The 18,934-nt window shown below is 50.5% G+C and overlaps 1 protein-coding gene across 2 annotated transcripts in view; it reads left to right on the top strand.

Moving 5' to 3' along the window:
- ZDHHC14 (zDHHC palmitoyltransferase 14) overlaps nt 1-18,934 on the top strand; it is a 319,518-nt gene that overhangs the window by 133,764 nt on the left and 166,820 nt on the right. For both annotated transcript variants that reach the window (XM_075554333.1, XM_075554334.1), the window contains exon 2: nt 5,904-6,064. In XM_075554333.1, coding sequence (XP_075410448.1) covers nt 5,904-6,064 — 161 coding nt within the window. The remainder of the gene's footprint in view (nt 1-5,903; nt 6,065-18,934) is intronic.

Below are 18,934 nucleotides of genomic sequence, written 5' to 3'. Positions count from 1 at the left end.
AGTTGGTGTTCGCATCCTTGGGCCGGTGGGGTGGTCACCTACTCTGGCGTCAGTTTGAGGATGAAGAGAGTAGGGGTGGAGTCTAGGCTGTTACTCCAGATACAGCCCATGAGATTTCTGCGGGCATGGTCTTCTCCTGAGAATTCTGGGGAATCTGGTACTTTTTCCTTGGAGGCGGAAGACCTCTCTCTCTCTCTCTCTCTCTCTCTCTCTCTCTCTCTCTCTCTCTCTCTCTCTCTCTCTCTCTCCTAATCCCTGGGAGACATTTTCAGAAGACAAGCCACATGGACGCAACCAGACCTCGGAAGCCGGAGAAGCCACGGAGAGACCCCTGCCAGCTCTGAGATGCTTACAACGCCACTGGACCCAAGAACTTTCTAACTATTGGCTTATGATCGTCCTGCATTTGGCTTCATTGCATGTGTTTTGTGAGTCTGAGGAGGACTTTGTAGATTGGTATTGGACACACGGGCTGCTATCGGACTTATGGCCTTGGACTGGACTGGGATTGGGATGTTTTCTCAATGTTCAGTTGCTCTGGTATATAAATCTCTTTCTTATACACATACGTATGTCCATGGATTTGTTTCTCTAGTCTACCCAGACCATCACAGCTGGGCATCCTCCCCTCTGTCAAGTGCAGGTCCTCAGGGAGGCTGGGGCCTGGCTCACTCTGACGGGTCCCCGCCACACCTGCTCCCTGTCTGCAGGGGCCTCTTTCCAAGAGTCTGTGCTCTGGCCAGGACTCTTCGCGGCTACTCACAGGCTTTTAGGTCCTTAAGCTGTACTGGTGACTGCGCCTTGCCTAAGATCTCCCACTGGCCTCCCCTTGTCCCTGAAGTCTGCCCCTTGCTACCATGGGCTGTGGTCATCACTGTGGGGAGATGCCCCCGATCCAGTGCCAACTCATAGCAACCGATGCACTGCACACCACCACACCACCCAGCCCTGCGCCAGCCTCTTCATTGTTCTTAGGCTTGAGCTCATTGTTGGCAACCACTGTGTCAATCCGACCCGTTGAGGGTCTTCCTCCTTCTCGCTGCCCCTCAACTTTCCCTTCTCTGGGAACTCGTTCATTTTGATCACCTGTGCAAAGTAGGTGAGCGGAAGTCTTGCCGTTCTCGATCCTCAGGAGCCTTTTGGCTGTATTTCTTCTTAGCCAAACAGCTTTGTTCTTGTACAGTCTGTCGTAAAATCGATACACTTCACCAACGCCATACCTCAAAGGCATTGCTTCTTCTTCGGTCTTCCCTGCTCATTGCCCCGCTCTGCCATTCACGTGAAGTGATAGCAAATACCAGGGCGGATGTTGGACGGATGTTCACTGAAAGCAGAGGGTACTGGAAAGAGGTTTACCTGCATTTTAAAGCAGTTGACTGTATGGATCATAACAAATTGTAGATAACATGGCAACGAATGGGAATCCTGGACTACTCAATTGCGCTCCTGGGAAACGGGTCTGTAGATCACGAGACAAGACACTCAAACCGAACGAGAGGCTACTGCATGGTTTCCATCAGGAAAGGTGCGTGTCCGGGTTGTCGCCTCTCACGATACTTAGTCTGTGTGCTGAGCAAACAGTCCGAGATGCTGGGCTATGTGAAGAACTTGACGCCGGGAGTGGAGGGCGGCTGAGTAGCAGCCTACCAGATGCAGATGATCCAAGCTTGCTTGCTGACAGGCAGGCTCTGTCACTGCCTTTTCTTTTCCTGCAGGACTGCAGACACTGTCAGCTTCACTGGCTGAACTCTGGAGCAGCCCGGGAGGCATGGATTGCATTGTTTGTTTAGGGCAGCAGTTCTCAATCTGTGGGTCGCGACCCCTTTACAGGTCAAACGACCCTTTCACAGGGGTCTCCCGATTCATAACAGTAGCCAAATGACAGCGATGAAGTAGCAATGAGAATAATTTTATGGTTGGGGGTCACCACCACACGAGGAACTGTATGAGAGAGTCGCGGCCTGAGGAAGGTTGAGAACCATTGGTTTAGGGGCAGGAGTTCTCCTGTGTTTGCAAAGGGACTTGGTACAGGTTTCAGAAAGGAGCTCGGCAGACGGCTCGCCTCAGAAAGACTGCCTTCCTTATCTTCCTCCCCCCCCCCCCGCCCACGCTGTCGTGAGTCAGAATGCTGGCTGGTCGTCGGATGGGGCCCACAGAGCAAGGGCTGTGATCTGTGCCAGTGTAGTTGAGTCCACCCCAACTCGTGGCGGCCCCTTGTGTGTCAGTGTACAGCCATGCTTTGTAGAGTTTGCAAGGCTGTGTCCTCCAGAAACCGACCACCGTGCCTGTCTTCCCAGGCGCCTCTGGGTGGGTTGGAACTGCCAACCTTGCAGCCAGGAAGGGGTCAAGGGCTGACCCCCACCCAGAGCTGCCCTCACAAGGGACCTGTTGTTAGTGCCTGTAGTCTTCCTGCTCACAGTGACTCAGCACAACAGAATGAAGCACAGCCGGCCCTGCGCCAGCCTCACACTTGTTTTTACACGGGAGCCCTGTGTAAATACATCGCCTTGAGGGCCTTCCTCTTTTTACCAAGCACGATGTCCTTCTCCAGGGACTGGTCTCTCCTGACCCCCTGTGGCTGTATTTCGTCCAAGACAGATGTGTTGGTTCTTTCGGCAGTCCATGGAACTTTAAATACGCCTCGCCGGCACTTTCGTTCGGATGCATCGATTCGTCTTCAGTCTGCCTTACTCAGGGTCCCAACTTCCACATGCTTACGAGGCCACTGAAAATACCACGGCTCGGGCCAGGCACACCTTAGCCCTCAAAGTATCATCCTTGCTTTACAGTACTCTCGAGAAGCCTTGTGCAGCAGATTTACCCAGGGCGACACTTCTTTCGGTCTCCTGACTGCAGCTTCCAAGAGCATTGGCTGTAGATCCAAGCGAGACGGAATGCTTGACAGCGCCAGTGCCGCATCAGGCGCTTCACCTGCAAGAACGTTGTTGCTGGGAAGGGACGTTGTTGGAGTTGAGGGCACAGCTGGTCTGACTTTCCTCATCTTTTCTGTGTTGCCATCAGGTTAATTGAATGAATTCCATTCATTCAGTTACCCAACACATAGCAAGCCCCACCATGTGTGAAGGAGCCCAGGTGGCACTGTCAAGTAAGCATCGGACTGCTAATCCCAAGGTCGGTGGTTCAGACCCACTAGCAGTTCCAAGGGAGAAAGATGGGCTGTCTACTCCCTTAAAGATTTACAGCCTGGGAAACCCACAGAGGTCATTCTACTCAGTCATTCTGACGCAGCGGCAGTGGAGTTGGTGGGCTTGGTTTACCGTATGTGGGGACTGCCTGGTTGGCGCCCATGGTTTGTGCACTTAGAATGTTGTAGCGTTCAGTCCATTTAGGGGTGCCTCCGAAGAAAGGCCTGACGATCTACTTCTGGAAAACCAGTGGTTGAAAACCCCGCGGAGGACACTTCTGCTGTAGGGCCCTTGGGGCTCCCAGGAGGGGGAATTGACTAGAACCCTATCTGGTTTTTGTTGACTTTTGTTTGTGAATCTCCGTAATCCCGTCTCTTCAGAACCGGGCAAGTTCACTTCCCTTGCTCTTGAACTTGTTTTTGTTTTTTGCACTGATTAGCCTCCACATACTGAGAACCAGGTTCTCAATTTTGAGGGTGGGTGAGATGTGGGGTCCTTGGAAAGTTGCCCAGTCGTCTGGCCTGGTGGGAAGGCTGGGTCTGAGGAAGGGTGACTGAGAGATCGTGTCTTCTTATGTTCTGCAATCCCCGGGGACTCGGGCTGCTTAGCAAGGACAGACACTCCCGGGCTGTGTTTGCAGTGCCGAGGGGACGTGTGTTTTTATACAAGCGCGGCACAGCGGAGAGTGATTATTCACGCAGGGAGATGGTCATTCCTCTGCCAGCCATTCCCTGAGTTCTGCCCGGGAGGAGCACGCTATGGCTATGGAACAGGGGTGTCCTCGCTGTTGTTTGTCCCCTCGAATCCATTTCAACCCCTTGTGGCCCCGCAAGACAGAGTGGCGATGGTTCCGTGTCGTGCTCTAAGCACCAGGTCAGCAGCTGAACTCAGGAAACATTCTAATGTAGAGCATTTGAGCCCCCGAGACTCACAGGGGCCGCCCTCCTCTGTCCGGAGGGAGGGCCGCTTGGAGTCGGAATGAACTCGATGGCAGTGAGTTTGGAATCTTTATGGGAGCTGATCAATGGTGCTCTCTCCCACAGAGCCCACTGTGTGGGCTCCAACTGTCCACAGTTTCTAGTTAGTGGCCGGGGCGCTTAACCATTATGGCACCAGGGATGTGTTTACTAGGTGGGAGAAAACCGAAATCGAAGCTCCCTGCCATCGAGTCGCTTCTGTGAATCGGGATCAGCTGGCTTAATAAAATTAGTGACTCCAGTGCCATCGAATCAATTCCAGCTCACGGCGACCCTATGGGACAGGGTAGGACTGCCCCTGTGGGTTTCCCAGAATGCAATTCATTGTTGGGTGCATCAAGTGGGTCCTGACCCATAGCAGCCTTATACACGACAGGAGGAAACACTGCCCGGTCCTACGCCATCCTCACCAGTGTTCCCGTGCCTGAGCCCATTCTTGCCGCCACTGTGTCCGTCCATCTCCTTGAGGAGCTTCCACTTTTTCTCTGACTGGCTACTGCACCGAACATGACATCCTTCTCCAGGGACTTGTCTCTCCTGTCAACCAACACGTCCAAAGTGGGTGAGACTGCTCTTTGCAGGCGTAGTAATAACGATGTCAGCATCTGAGCCTGACTCCTGGGAGGTCATGCGACCATGCGGCTTAAGATCTGCCCATGGCCGTGCCCTCTGAGGCGGAGGTCAGACACATCTTCACTCTTCAGACTTGTACCAGTCTTTCCCCCACCCCCTCTACTCTGGGTGCCTCTTCTTGGCTTGGAATAGCCACCCAGAGCCCACACACCATACTCAAAACAGTGAAGTGGTTTATTGAGGACGAGGATACATCCCAGAGGCGGGAAGCAGATGGACAGTGCCCCTTCCTCAGTGCAGGGCAGCGGTCACTTCCTCTCCTCTCGGACTTGCCATCCGTCACCACCCTCTGCCGCTGGGTCCCTCTGGGGCCTCTTGCAGATGTCAATGCAACAGCTCTTTTAGACAGTGCCTCACCCCCCCCCCCACCCGTCTGCTGCCCCTTTCTTTCTACCCACACCCTCTTCTTGCCAAGTTAAGGCATGGCCCCTCCCAGTTCAGGGGCAGGACACAAACTGACCAGTCTCCTCTCAGGAGGCCCAATTTGAGTTAAACTCACTTAATTTGCATAATGTATTGACCAATCTCTGCTCTAGTCACTGAGCAGGAAGAGGAGGGCCCTGCAACCCAGGGCCAGACAAAAAGTCTATGTTGTTTGGAAAACTCAGGCAAAGAAGACTCCACAGCTCCACAGAATTGAAAGCGGCGGGGGGGGGGGGGGGGGGGGATGGGGGGGGGATGGGGGTGGGAATCACTCAAGTTGTCTTTTGCGGGAGCTCGGAGGCAGAGGGCCACAGAGGAACTCATTCCTCCACAGTGACACAACCGTGGCAAAGCAAAGGGTTCTCAGGGAGCTTGAATGCTGTGCGCTTGCTTACTGACCTAAAAGTTGGCAATTCAAATCCACCCAAGCGGCACCAAGGAAGAAAGGCCTGGCGATCTCGTTCTAGAAAGATTCCCACTTAGGGAAAGGGGTCCCCAGGAGTCCTAAAGGACTTGATAGTCGGTCGTCAATTTAATTTGAACTCACCAGAAAGGTCAGCAGATTAATCCACCCCGAGGTGCTGCAGAAGAAAGGCCTGGCTATCATAGCTTTATCACCATCGGGTGTCCAGGAGTCTGACCAGAGCTCATGGCAGCAGGTCTGGGTTTGGGGATTGGGTCGACCACTAATGTCCCTCTCCTTTCTCGTCCCTCCTGTTGGCAGCTGCCCATACCTGGCCGTGAAGATCACCCCCGCGATCCCCGTGGTGGGAGGCATCCTGTTCTTCTTCGTCATTGGGACCCTGCTCCGCACCAGCTTCAGTGACCCTGGCGTCCTCCCTCGAGCCACGCCTGATGAAGCCGCTGACCTAGAAAGACAAATAGGTAACACTGTGGGGGTGCCCGCAGGCTGGCCACCTCCCGCCTCCCTCTGTGCTGGGCCGCAGTGTGGAAGGACAGGTGGGAACCACCAGGGCAGGCCTGGAGGATCCATCCAGCAGGAGGTGGGGTGTGAGGTGTCTGAGGTAAGACAGAGGTGCCAGTGGGCTGGCACCACGAACCACAAGGCACCTCCAGGAAGCCCTGCTTCCAGAGTTTCTCTGAAGCTTCAGTGCCCCGCTCTGTGCCGAGCGCTAGTGTCTGTCCTGAGAGGTACCCAGCTGTAAGTCTGTGTTCTCTGCCTCTCAGCTCCGGCAACGGAGACGTCTTAGCCTATGTATGTCCACTCTTGGGCCCAGAATTGTCCACATGAAGGTGTAGTCAAAATAAGCCTTTGTGAGAGACATATCTATATTTCCCCTTAATCCCTAGGGTATTAAGGTAATACTTAGGGTAAAAAGTTGACAGCAGTCTGTTTTGAAGATACCAACATATATTCTGATGCCTGGGACAATTTGCAAGGCCCCTTTTAAAATTTTCATTAAGACGAACGATGTCAAATCTATAGAGACAGTCACTGGATTAATAATTTCTTAGGGTTGCGGCAGGGGAGTTTAGAGGGGAATGGGGGTCTAATCATAATGGATACAAGCAAGAAGAAAATGTTCTCAAATGGATTGTGGTGATGATTGCACTACTCTTTCATATGTTTAAGCCACTGAATTGTCTGATGTGTGAAGGATGGATTGTGATAGGAGCTGTACAAGCCCCCAATAAAAGGATTTTTAAAAAGAGAGCGTTGCAGCCTCAATAACCCACAGGGTCAGTTCTACCCTGCCCTATAAGGTCAATCTGAGTTGGAATTGATTCGATGACAGTGAAAAAAATAAATAAGACAACTCAATGGTGACCACAAATCATTTCTGATCCTTGTACATTCACCATTCTGGGAATTCCGTCTTCATGAAATCATACATTGTCTTTTGAATTGACTTATTTTACTCAGTGTAAGGCTTGATTGAACTTGACAAGAGTAGCTGAAGGTGTGAGGAGACTCAAGGTGGGGCAGGGAAATCCCGGACAGACTGAGATGGCGGCAGTCGGAACCTCGCAGCCACTCTGGGGAGAAACAGATGGCCGCCTGCTTGTGGGGAAGTTCTACTTGGTTCTCCAAGGTCGGTGGGTCAGAATCCAGTCAACAACAGTGTGGTAGGTCTTTCAGAGGAGAGAGAGCAAGAGAGCACCTGGGGGAGGGGCATCTATAAATTTTATAGGTATGATGAGTCCCGTGCATCTTTCTGGTTGGTTCCGATGACTCCAATGGGCCAGGCACCACCTTTGATGAGCTGACTTCGCTTAATTGGGCAGGAAGGTGGGCAGAGTAAGCGTTGTAAACAGAAGATATGTCTACTGCTGTCTTCAGTAACGCTGCCACCAGACCCTAGAAAATTTAAAAAATTTTCCTCCTGCTCTACGTACTTTCCTTCCCAGCCTCCTTTGAAGCAAGAGAAACCACCCCGAGCCACAGAACAAGTCAGTACAGCTGTGGAGCTGTAGAGAAACCCCGTGGGATGGGCTCTTCTCTGGGTTTACTGTTCCCAGCCACCGAAGCCCACCTGTGTCTTCCCGCAGTATCCGCCAAGACCTTTGTCTCTGGTGCTGGGGAGGGGAGCAGCAAAGAAGCTGGTAGAAGTTTGGGAGGAAAGGATGGTTCCCCTGCAGCTTCCTTGTGCCCCGAGGAAGGAAGGGCAGAGGGGCAGGACGATGCAAGAATGGGGGAGACCCTCTCTTTCTCTAACACTCTCGGAGTGGCATCCACTTAACACCTAGTGACCACAGAGGACAGGAAAGAACTGCCCCCTGGGTTTCCCCAGCTCCAAACCTGCACGGCAGCATTCTGCCACAACGTGGCTGCTGGGCTCAAACCACTGGCTCTGTGGTCCACAACAGAACCCGCTTAACCACTGTGCCACTGGCACTGTTTCAGGGATTCCAGGAAGGGCCTGCTGGGTCACACTAATTGGGAGCCTTAGAGTTGATAACACTTTAATAATTTTTAAGATCGTGTCCATGACTGTCAATGTATTTTATTTCATCCAAGCAACCCTGCAAGGACTATTTCGCTATTAATTCATCATTCCCATTTTATAAATGTGGAAACCATGTCCTGAAGAGGCTTCGTGGAAGAAGGCAACGGAGTTCCCTGGGCGCCGGTCCTTGTTCTCTCAGGATGTTATGCAGTGTGTGTTTGTAATGGGGGGTTGCGGGAGGGAGTGGAGGGGGGTGGTGCAGGTCCCGGCCAGCTTCCTCCTATGGCAGAGGTGGGTCTATGGCCAGCGCACTGCCCTTGGAAAGTCCTCTCCTCAAAAGCCATCTGTCCAGGACCCAGCGCCACCACGCTCATAGCTGCCCGCTGTGCTCCCGGTTTGTGGCCTCACAATAGCACGGAGGAGGATGAGAGGGATTCATTAGAGTGCTCTGTCGTTTGCTTTTGTTCAAGCGGTTGTTTTCCTAAGGAAGTATTTACTCTGAAACCAGCTCTATCCCTTACTGTCCCCCACGCCCACCCCTGGGACCAAGTTTGTAAGAGAAACTGGTTGGCCCAGAGAGGTAACCAGCCCTTGTGTCCTTTAAAGAGGGCTTTCGGGGCAGGACTTCTGCCAGGCCAACAAAGAGGAGCTCAGCCTGCCCCTCCCCACAGTCACAGAACCAGACGAACTGAAAGGGCCGTTTCATGGTCCTTACTTCGACCAAATTGAGGAGTATCTGTGAAACACTGGAGAGCCTGATGGCTCAGGGGTTATACATTGGGTTGTCGACTGCTGAGAAGGCAGCAGTTCGAGAAACCACCAGCCGCTGTGCAGGAGGAAGACGGGACTTTCTACTCCCATAGAGAGTTAACATCTCAAAAGCCCTCGGGCAATTCTGCTCTGTCCTGTAGGGTCGCTCAGTCAGAGTGGACTCGATGGCTGTGAATTGGTACTTTTGGGTTTGTGAAACACCACTGAACTCTGGATAAAAACAGTGGGATTCTTCAGGGTCTTGGGTGATGCAATTGATTAACCACGCGTGGCTGCTAGCCAAAAGGTTGGAGGTTCTAGTCCACTCAGAGGTTCCTCAGAAGAAAGGGCCTGGTGATCTGCGTCCCAAAAATCAGCCTTGAAACCCCCCTGGAGCACAGTTCTTCTGGGACACACGTAGGCCTTCATGAGTTGGAATCTGCTTGACAGCCATGGAATTTTAAACTGGTGGCCTGTTTGCTGGCTGTCCCACCCCAATCTTAATCCCCCAGGGAAGGTCGTTCTACCCACACAGAGGAGCTGTGAATCAGCTTTGCTCCTTACAGTCAAGAATACGGCAAGGGTGTTTCCTCCTACATCGTCCGTTCAACATTGTACTGGAGACTCTAGTCTAGCCCTTAGGGTCCCAAACTTATTTGGTGTACATTTCAGGAGAAAAAAATTACTCAGCACTGCACCCCTGCCCCTGGCAGTGAAAACACTTATATTCCAGCCCATAATCCAGGATAAAGTGTAAGTATCTGCTTCAGCAGCCTCCTGGATCAACCCAGCACCTCCCCAGGGAGCGGTATCTCACACTTGGGGAAACGGTGCTCTAGCCAGTGGGATGTGCCGTTGTGATACGGCCACAAAGAGTGCAGAGACAGCTTCAGATGACGAAGAAAAACCCAACTGTCTCCTTTCACAGCAGCTCCTATTCTCTCTTCCACTTCTACAAACAGAACCCCATGTGACAGAGCAGAACTGCCCCCTAAGGTTTTCTTGTTGTGAGGTGCTGTGGAGTCAGTTCCAACTCATCGTGACCCTGTTACAACAGAATGCAACACCCTCTGATCCCCGGCCTCCTGCACAGTCATTAAGTTAGAGCCCTCTGAGGCAGCTGCTGAATCAGTCCCTCTTGTCGAGGGCCTTCCTCCTCTTGGAGGGAGAGCATGGAAATGGCCTCTCCTGACAACATGTCCGTAGTACGTGGGACACTATCTCTCCATCCCTGCCTCTCCGGCGCATTCTTCCAAGACAGATACAGTCGTTCTTTTTGGCAGTCAGGTACTTAACAATATTCTTTGCCAGCACTATCATTCCAATGCATTGATTCTTCTTCGGTCTTCCTTATTCCCTGTCCATCTCTTACCTGCACAGGAGGCCATTGAAAATCCCAGGGATTGGGTCAGGCTCACCATAGTCCTCAAACCGATGCCCTTGCTTCTCACACTTTAAGAGTTGTTGTGCTGCAGATTTACCCAGTGCAATGTGTCTTTTGACCTCTGGACTGCTGCTTCCATGAACATTAATAGTGGATCCATGCAAAATGAAGTCCTTGAAAATTTCAACCTTTTCTCCATTTATCATTATGTTACCTATGGGTCCAGTTGTGGGGGTTTTGGTCTTCTTGGCATTGAGTTGTAATCCATGCTGAAGGCTGCCATCTTTAACCTTCGTCAGGAAATCCCTCAACACGTTATAGACCCTCCGTGTTAAAGAAGGGTGCTGCCAGGACTTGCCTCCAACAGGGCCACTGAGCGTGTTTGAACCGCCGGCCTTTCATTTGGCGCTTAACCTTTGTGCGAGCATTGGTTCCCCTTAAAAGCTGCCGATGGGGATGCGGGGCAGAGCAGGGTCAGTGGCACTGCGGGCTGTGAAGAGCTGTGCCAGGCCACAAGGCGGGGTGGGAGCTGCTTCTCACCGCAGGGCCAGTTCTTCATCTGCGAGGCCTCACACACTCCCCTGGCTCCGGAGAATAAGTTGTTTCCCTGAAATGCGTAGCACGTGTATTTTGGGCTGCCTAGCTAAGGAAGGAAAAATGAATAGTTAGATGTGGAAACTTTTCCGTATTGGGGTTATTCATTCTAATTACCCATTGTGTATCTCTTACTTGGGAGGCCCTTCCTAGCCACTTGGAACCAGCCAGCTGAGTAATTCTTTGGACCTTTGCCAGGCTTTAAGCGGTTTCTCCCTGCCCCCAGACTTGTGAGGGCCGAGTGGCAAGGAGGGTGGCCCTGAGCTTCCTTCCATCTGTTAAAAGCCCCTTGGAACGCCTCACCCAGCTCTCAAGGGTCCCAGGAAAAGGCTTCCAGCGACAGCAGCAGGGACTCAGGGAGGCCTCCGTGGGCCCCCTATGGACCTGCTTTGGAACGTCTCCATTTCAGAAACTCAGTATTTCCCCCCCAATCACTCAACAATCTTAAGCAACTGATTTGATGCGAGAAAAAATGAGATACTGCAGCCCTGGTTGCACAGGGGGTTGTGCTGGGCTAAGTGAAAGGTCGGTGGTTTGAACTCACCCGCTGCTCTGTCGGAGAAAGATGAGGCACTCTGCTCCCGCAAAAATGTGCAGCCTGAGAAACACCCTCTGAGCCAGTCCCTACCCTGCCCTTCAGCTTCTCTAGGGATCAGATTTGACTCAACCACAGGATCGAAGGATTCCATTTCAGTCAGGGGCCCACCCTTCCCGTGATCGAACTAGGAACGGTGCAGGGCCTAACTCTGCGTTCCTCTCCCCATCCATTCATTCTCTCAGCATTCTCTCAGCCAAGGACACCATACCCCAGGGAGCTGGCATAGAGGGGGGGGGGGGAGTTGAATTTGAACTCAGTGCTGTTTGTCTCTAAAAGCAAAGCCAGGCTTTTAGGAAACACCCTCTATGCGTTGGAATTGACTCGCTGGCAGTGGAGTTCAGTTGTTTTTTTAAAAATTTTGTGTGAGGTGAGTTTAGACCCTGGGGGTGTGGTGGATACAAAGGAGTCATTAGATAAGCCAATAATTGAAAGACTGGAGGTTCCTATCACGTCCACCCAGAGGCACCTCAGAAGAAAGGCCTGGTGATCGGCTTTTAAAAAATCAGGCGTTGAAATCCTGATAGACAGGGAGCCTGATAGAGAGGGGCTGCTGTAAGTTGGCGTCAACTCAATAGCAACTGGTGGGTGAGAGAGAGAGCAAGCACACCCCCTTTCTCCCTCCATCTCTTCCTCCCCTTCCCTTTTTCTCCTTCACTCGCTTTATCCTTCCCTTCGTCTCTCCACCTTCTTTAGTCCAATTTTCATCATCCAGTACTTTTTCTGGAGGAGCCCTGGTGAGGTAGTAGGTTACATGTTGGACTGCTAACCAACCACATGGTTAGCAGTTCAAAACCACCAGCTGCTCCGAGGAAGAAAGAGAAGGCTTTTGACACCCAAAAAGATGTATAGTCTTAAAAGCCTCTAGGGGCAGGCTTCTCTGTCCTACAGGGTCATTGTGAGCCACAAATGGACTTGATGGCAGGGAGTTTCTGGAGTCAGTTTTCTTTGGCAGGTGGAGCCAGTCATCATGTCTAAGACTAACTTTTGTCATTTACTCAACAACTCCTTGGAACCATTATCACATTTTTGGAATTAAGTACAGGACTTTTCCTAATATGTGGAAACACCAGATGTAGTCAAGCAGGTCTACACCATGTTAGATCGTGAAAGTCCCAGAAGGTTTCCATGGGAACAGGATGTTCAGACCCACCAATTCGATTTGCTGTTTGGTTTTTTGTAATCCCCCAAGAAATCTTGATTCTGTGTTTAAGAATGGATGCATTTAAATTAGAATTGTAAGCATATTGATGGATTTTTGTTGAGAAGACTTTCTGAGTAAAACACCAAGAAGCCAATTTGAAGACCAATTTTGTGTACTGCAGTTAAACTCTCTCGGATATATTTCCATTTTCCTTTTGCGAAGATTATTTTTACTGGGATCATTTATATTCTGCATAAAATATATAACTAGGATTTGTTTCAATAACCAGATCTTTGGCCTTGTGGAAAAGCTGTCATGATGAATTTTCTTAGAGAACTATTCTTGCTACTAAGACAAAGTTTTCCTGATGATTTAATGTGAATGTTTCTTTCTAGCTGTTCTTAATTTCATCTTGTGTTACTTCTACCAGGAAGATTCACTCTAAAACTTGCTTTAACACTGGATGGTCTTCTTTATTCTTTGCCTAGCGATTCGTCTTTCGGCAGTGATTGATCTGTGGTATTTACCGATTCAAACCTGCCCCAGCTTTTCATCACTGAAGAGTTCGAATGCGCAGTTTTTTCTATGGAAGGCACTAAAGGAAGGGGCAGACCAACATGACAGAGATGGACTAGATGGATTGGGCTTTACTCATTTTCCTTTCAGAAGGTCATCCTTTTAAAAAAAATACCATTTCCCTCAGTTATTTATATATTCATAAGTTTCCACACCTATTTGGCCTACCACTCCTTTTTCAGGAAAAAAAAATTACTCAGCGTCTCCTGACAATTAAAAACTTTCATATTGTAGCAGCCCCCTGGATCATTCCAACGCCCTCTCTCCAGGGCCCACTTAGGGAAACACTTGTATTTCAAGTGCCAGAACGGTCACCCATGTGGTGAACATCAGTGGAACATGCAGACGAAGTCAAATCAGACTAGGAAGAAAGGCCAGGTGATCCTAGTAGCCAGTGAAACCGCTATGGATTACAACATAATATTGTCTGATAGAGTACTGGATTTCAGCCTTTGGTTGAAAGGCGCTCGGGTGTTATGACAATGGACTGGACTATAGCACTAATCATGAAGATGGCACAGGCTAGGGCAGGAGTCCCTTCTGTTGCACCCGGAGTCACCATGAGACGGAGACGACTCAAAGGCAGCCACCAACACCAACCCCATCCTTTGATTCGGGGCAGCCATTTCAACATCTCATGAGTGTTCTGCTAGACGCCGCCCAGAACCTGTTCAGAGTGGAATCCCTCTGCCTGTGTGAAATATCCTTGAGGTCATCGTCCTCTTGCCCAGCTGCTTTATGTGCTCTCCGTACCAGAGTTATTAGGATGCCAACTCATTGTCTTTTGCTGCCTTCCCTACATCCACTGAAGCATTTACTTCTGCCAGTGAAATGACCTGTTTCACAGAAAGCATGGCCTGTGCCTCTGGAATAACTGGCATAATTCCTGGCCCATGGGGAACAGTGAGGCAATAGGAATAGCTCTTGTTCACCCAGCGTGTCGCTCCTGCCAGGTACCACACTGAGCTGCTTGCAGGGCTCCTCTATTGAACACTTCCAACAGCGGCTCCCTGGAGTTTCCACTTTGTTTTGTGACCTACTCCAACTCACGGTGACCTCATGGCTAACAGAAGGCAGTGCTGTCTGGTCCTTACCCTCTCTCTCCGCCATCTTTGATGTGCTTGGGCTCATTGTTGAGCCGACTTCTTTCATCTCATGGATGGTTTGTCATTGTTGCCGGCCCTCTACTTGCTTTACCACACATGGTGTCTTTTAGGGATTGCTCTTTCCTGCAGCTGTGTCCGAAGTGAGTAGAGGTCTTACCATTCTGTCTTTGAAGGAGCATTCAGGTTGCATGTCTTCTGAGACTGTTAATATCCCGTTTTATTTTTTAGAAAGACAGTACACAAGAGAGTGGGATTTGCCAGAGGTCATGTGGCCAGGCTTGGTGGATCCAACTCCATCCATGGTCTTGTTGCTCTTGGAGAGCTGGGCCCTGATCAGGTAGCATTCCCAGAGGCCCTGCCCTGCCTACATCGTCCAGCTTCCTGTTTCGTTATATCTACTGGCTCACAAGCCAGAAGCGGAGTCCAGCGTGTCTTGCTTCCAGGGCCTGGTTCTGGAATTCTGGGTCAAGTGGGTAGAGCTGGAAGGAAAGTCCAGACACTGTGACAGCCCAGCAGAGCTGCCTGAAGAGGCAAAGGGGGTACCTCACTGGGGTCTAGCTGTTCCGAAATGTTTGTGAAGGAGCTGAGGCAAGCCCCTTCTGGAAGAGAGGATGGCTCTGGGAGAACATAGAATCGTAGAACTGGCTTTTGGTTTGGTGGGAAATGCTAGAATCATCTAGCATACTCTGATGCCAGGAAGGTAGGCTGGCAGTCTCCTATAAGAACACAGGCTCAGAATATCAAAATTCCTGATGGTCTCTATTTAAAAAAACAAATAACTCTCCCAGCCTAGGAGAGCTGGCCGCCATGTGTGGCATATTCCAAATGATGGTATTCGGGGACGTCGCAGGAGCTTGTGGGGGCCCAGCCCCGAGGGGAGGAAGGTGCTCCTTCGGGTGGTTCCTGCAGGACTGGGAAGAGTGACTTTGTTGGCACCAGGATGCTGGGGTATCCTTCCTCCAGAGACCCCCACTCGAGGGCATGCGGGCGTCCTGTGGGGGAACTGAGGCTGGTTCTGACGCAGCAGGCTTGCTGGTTTTGAGGTTCGGCACTTCCTTCAGGCAGTGGGTGGTGGGGCGCATTGCCATGGTAGCCCATCTCGGAACAGGTGCCTGGGGCACAGTTGTCCTGTGTTTCCAGAGAGGTCAGGAAGGCCTGGCGGCCCGTGGTACTTGTCGCCTTCCCTAAGAGAAATTCCATCCTGGCAGGAAAGTCACCTGGCTGAGGTGGCATTCTGGCTTGGGGGCGACTCCACCAGCACCCTGGGCCCGAACTCCCAAATCCGCGGAGACCCTTCAGGAGGCACGGCTGGCCGGGTCCCTCCGGAGTGTGGGGGCTCCCAAAGTCATGCGCCCCTCTGGCTGCTCAACTGTTAATAGAAGGTCCATGCTCCCGACACCCCCCGCCCCAACAATGGCGTCCGCTCACGTCCACGAAGGGCCATTTGTCTCCGCGCGCCTACAGCACGCTTTTCAAAAGAAGTCCGTTAAATCTGCACCGTGATGGCGGGGAGCGGTGTCTGAAAGCCTCGCTGAGAAATGGAAGGGCGCTGTAACTACAGTCAGTTTTCGGGCTCGAAACCCTGAGGAGAGGAGGAGACTGGAAGCAAGCGACAGGAGCCGGCCTGCACCTTGGGGGCCGGTGTAGCAGGAAAGGGCGCTGGCCTGGGGCGTGGTACCGGAAACGGAAGCCGCCTGGGAGGCGCTGGTAAAGCAACTTCCGGTCCCCAGTTTCTTAGCGCTGGGGTCACGGAGGTGGCGCCGTAGGGGGGCTTTCCTTCGGTGCGGAGGCTGGAAGCCTCTTGAGGGGGGCTCTTTTTTTTCCGTCTCGGGAAAACCCTTCTCTCAACTCCTGCTGGCCAGCCTGGGAGATCCTGGGCCAGTGGCTGGGACACCGCCCTGCTCAGGTGCGGCAGCCTTCACGCCGGGTCGGCTCACTCCTGGGTCCCATCTGTTTAGATTTCAAAACAAGTGGCTTAATATGGCCTGTGTTAGTTACATCAGTTCATTTTAACCTAATAAATAGGTGTAAAGGTGGGGTCTAACCTGTCAATCAGGTCATAGCCTGACGATGCCTCCTTGTGGGCATGGCAGCCTCTTGAGGATTCTGGGAACACTTCCGGCTCCCCTCTCCACCTCCCGTCTTGTATTCCTGAAAAGCCACAAAGTTGCTGCTTCACTCACCTTCCTGCTGTTGAGTCACTTGGAGAGCCGCCAGAGCCACACTGAGACTTCCAAGAGCCCTGGGGATGCTTCCGCCACCACTGGATCCATAAGACTTTGCACTCACCAGCCTGTGATCTTCCTGCATTTTGCATCATTGCATGTGCTGCATGAGCATCGAGATGGACTTATGAGCTAGTATCAGACTTATGGACTGAGATGGGATGTTTTCTTAGTATACAATTACTCTTTGATATAAATTTCTTTCTTAGGCATACAAGGAGTAACCCCCAAAAAACTGGAATTGCACTGGACAGAGCGGAAATTTCATAGTATACATTTTCCCCCACTAGGCCAGCATCCAGCAACTCGCTCTGAGTTAGTGCACCCAGTGACATCACCTGCGAAGTTTCTCTCTGGTCACAGTAAATTGTTTTGTAACTGTAGTTTCGGTCAAACCTTGTTTTTTTGTGATGACTGGTTTAAGAGAACAATGTGTGGCTGTGAAATTTTGTTTCCTGCTTGGGAAAAATGCTGCTGAAACTGTTGTGATAGTGAACACAGCTTACAAGGACAGCACTATGGGAAAAACTCAAGTGTACAAGTGGTTTTCTTGTTTCAAAAAAGATGAAGTGTCAATTGATGAAAACCTCGTTCTGGACATCCATCAACTTCCCGGATGGAAATGTCAACTTGTAGAGCATTTGGAATTCCTTCCACCAGGTCAGACTGTTAATCAAGCTTTCTTTTTAAAGGTTCTGAAAAGATTGAGTAACAGAGTGGGACAAAAAGGCCTGATTTGTGACAGATGGGGAATTGGTTTTGCCACCACAATAATGCGACAATGCAACCGCTCACGCAGCCATCTTAGTGCACCAGTTTTGGGCAACAAACAGCATGCCTCTCTTGCCCCACGTGCCTTACTCACCTGACCTCGCTCTGTGCAACTTCTTTTTGTTTCCACGAATGAAGAGGGACATGAAAGGACAGCGATTTGGCGATGTCGACGCGAAGAAAACAATGAGGGAAGTGCTGTCAGCCATCCAAACAGATGTCTTTGAAAAATGTTTCCAAGAATGGAATCACAGATTTGGCAAATGCTTTAAGTGTACTGGAGAGTATTTTGAAGGAGATAAGCTTGTTTTGTGAAAATAATTTTAGATATATAGCTTTGGAAAAAATGTGATTTTTTGGGGGGGGGGAGTACTCCATCATATATGAGTGTCCCTGGATTTGTTTTTCTAGTCAACCAAGGCCTAACACATGGCCTCATTAATATGACAAAGAAAACCTTATTTCCAAATGGGATTGTACCTACAGATATGGGGGTTAGAATTTGTAACACGTGATTTTGACCACAGTTCACCCCGTAACAGGGCCTCACCTCCCCTAGTCCAGGATGCTGGTCCCAACAGGGCTCTACTCTCCTCAACCCACCTCACCAACTCCAGGAATGCTGGCTCCCTTGGGTCTACTCACAGACCATTCCAGTGTAAAGGAACCTCAGCATACGTGGAAATCATCCTGGAAATCTTCATTTAAAGATGAATTCCAGAATACTTCATTGTGCTCACGTGGAACCTGTCCATAGATATACCTAGACTGCCATTCAAACAGAATGAGGGGCTACTTCGTGGTTGAAAATCAGAAAAGATGTACCTCATACTTACTTGGTGTTTATGCTGAACAAATGGGCCAAGGCAGCGGACTATATGAAGAAGAATGTGGCTTCAGGATTGGAGGAAGTCTAACAACCTGAGCCAATGACACCATCTCGCTGGCTGGAAATGAAGAATATTGAAGTACTTACTGATGAAGCTGAAAAACCTTGCAAGTGGTTCTGGCATAAAGAGAGCAAACAGTCTCACCACTGGACCAAATAATGGCAAACTCGGGAGAACAGACAGAAGTTGTCAAGGACTTCATTTCCTTGGATCCATAATCAGTGCACGTGGAAGCAGCAGGGGAGAGTCAAATAGCATATTGCACTGGGCCAATGTGCAGAAGGCCTCTTCGAAGGGTTAAAAAACAAAGATGTCATTTTGAACAGTAAGGTGTCTCTGACCTATGTCATGGTAGTTTCAACCACCTCCTGCATGTGAAAACTGGATAGTAAATAAAGAAACCACCCCCCCAAAAAAAGATTACTTTTTGGATATGTTTGAATTATGGTCCTGGGGAAGAATATGAGTTGCTAGAGGAAGAAGCAAATCTGTCTTGTGAGAACCGTCAGAATGCTCCTGAGTCAGAATCAGTTTGACAGCAACAGATTTGCTGTTGAAATGATAATTATATTCATAAATGCCTTTTCATTAGGAAATGGGTTACAGCTTACACCACCTGTCTGCATTTTAATCATCAGGGAAGACTCTGGTTATGGTATGGTCTCTGTAGCTAAGTTGACTAATAAGCCTGCGTCCCAGCTCCCCCACAGGCTGTGACTGAGCAAGATGGTTAACTTCTCTGGGCCTGGAGTTCAGTGCCTGAAAGACAGGCCCTCAGTGCAGAGATCCATCCCGGCTGCATCGGTCCCTA

Source organism: Tenrec ecaudatus, chromosome 7, assembly GCF_050624435.1.
Source record: "Tenrec ecaudatus isolate mTenEca1 chromosome 7, mTenEca1.hap1, whole genome shotgun sequence".
Classification (NCBI taxonomy): Eukaryota; Metazoa; Chordata; class Mammalia; order Afrosoricida; family Tenrecidae; genus Tenrec; species Tenrec ecaudatus.
This window is presented reverse-complemented; position numbering and strand designations above follow the sequence as displayed.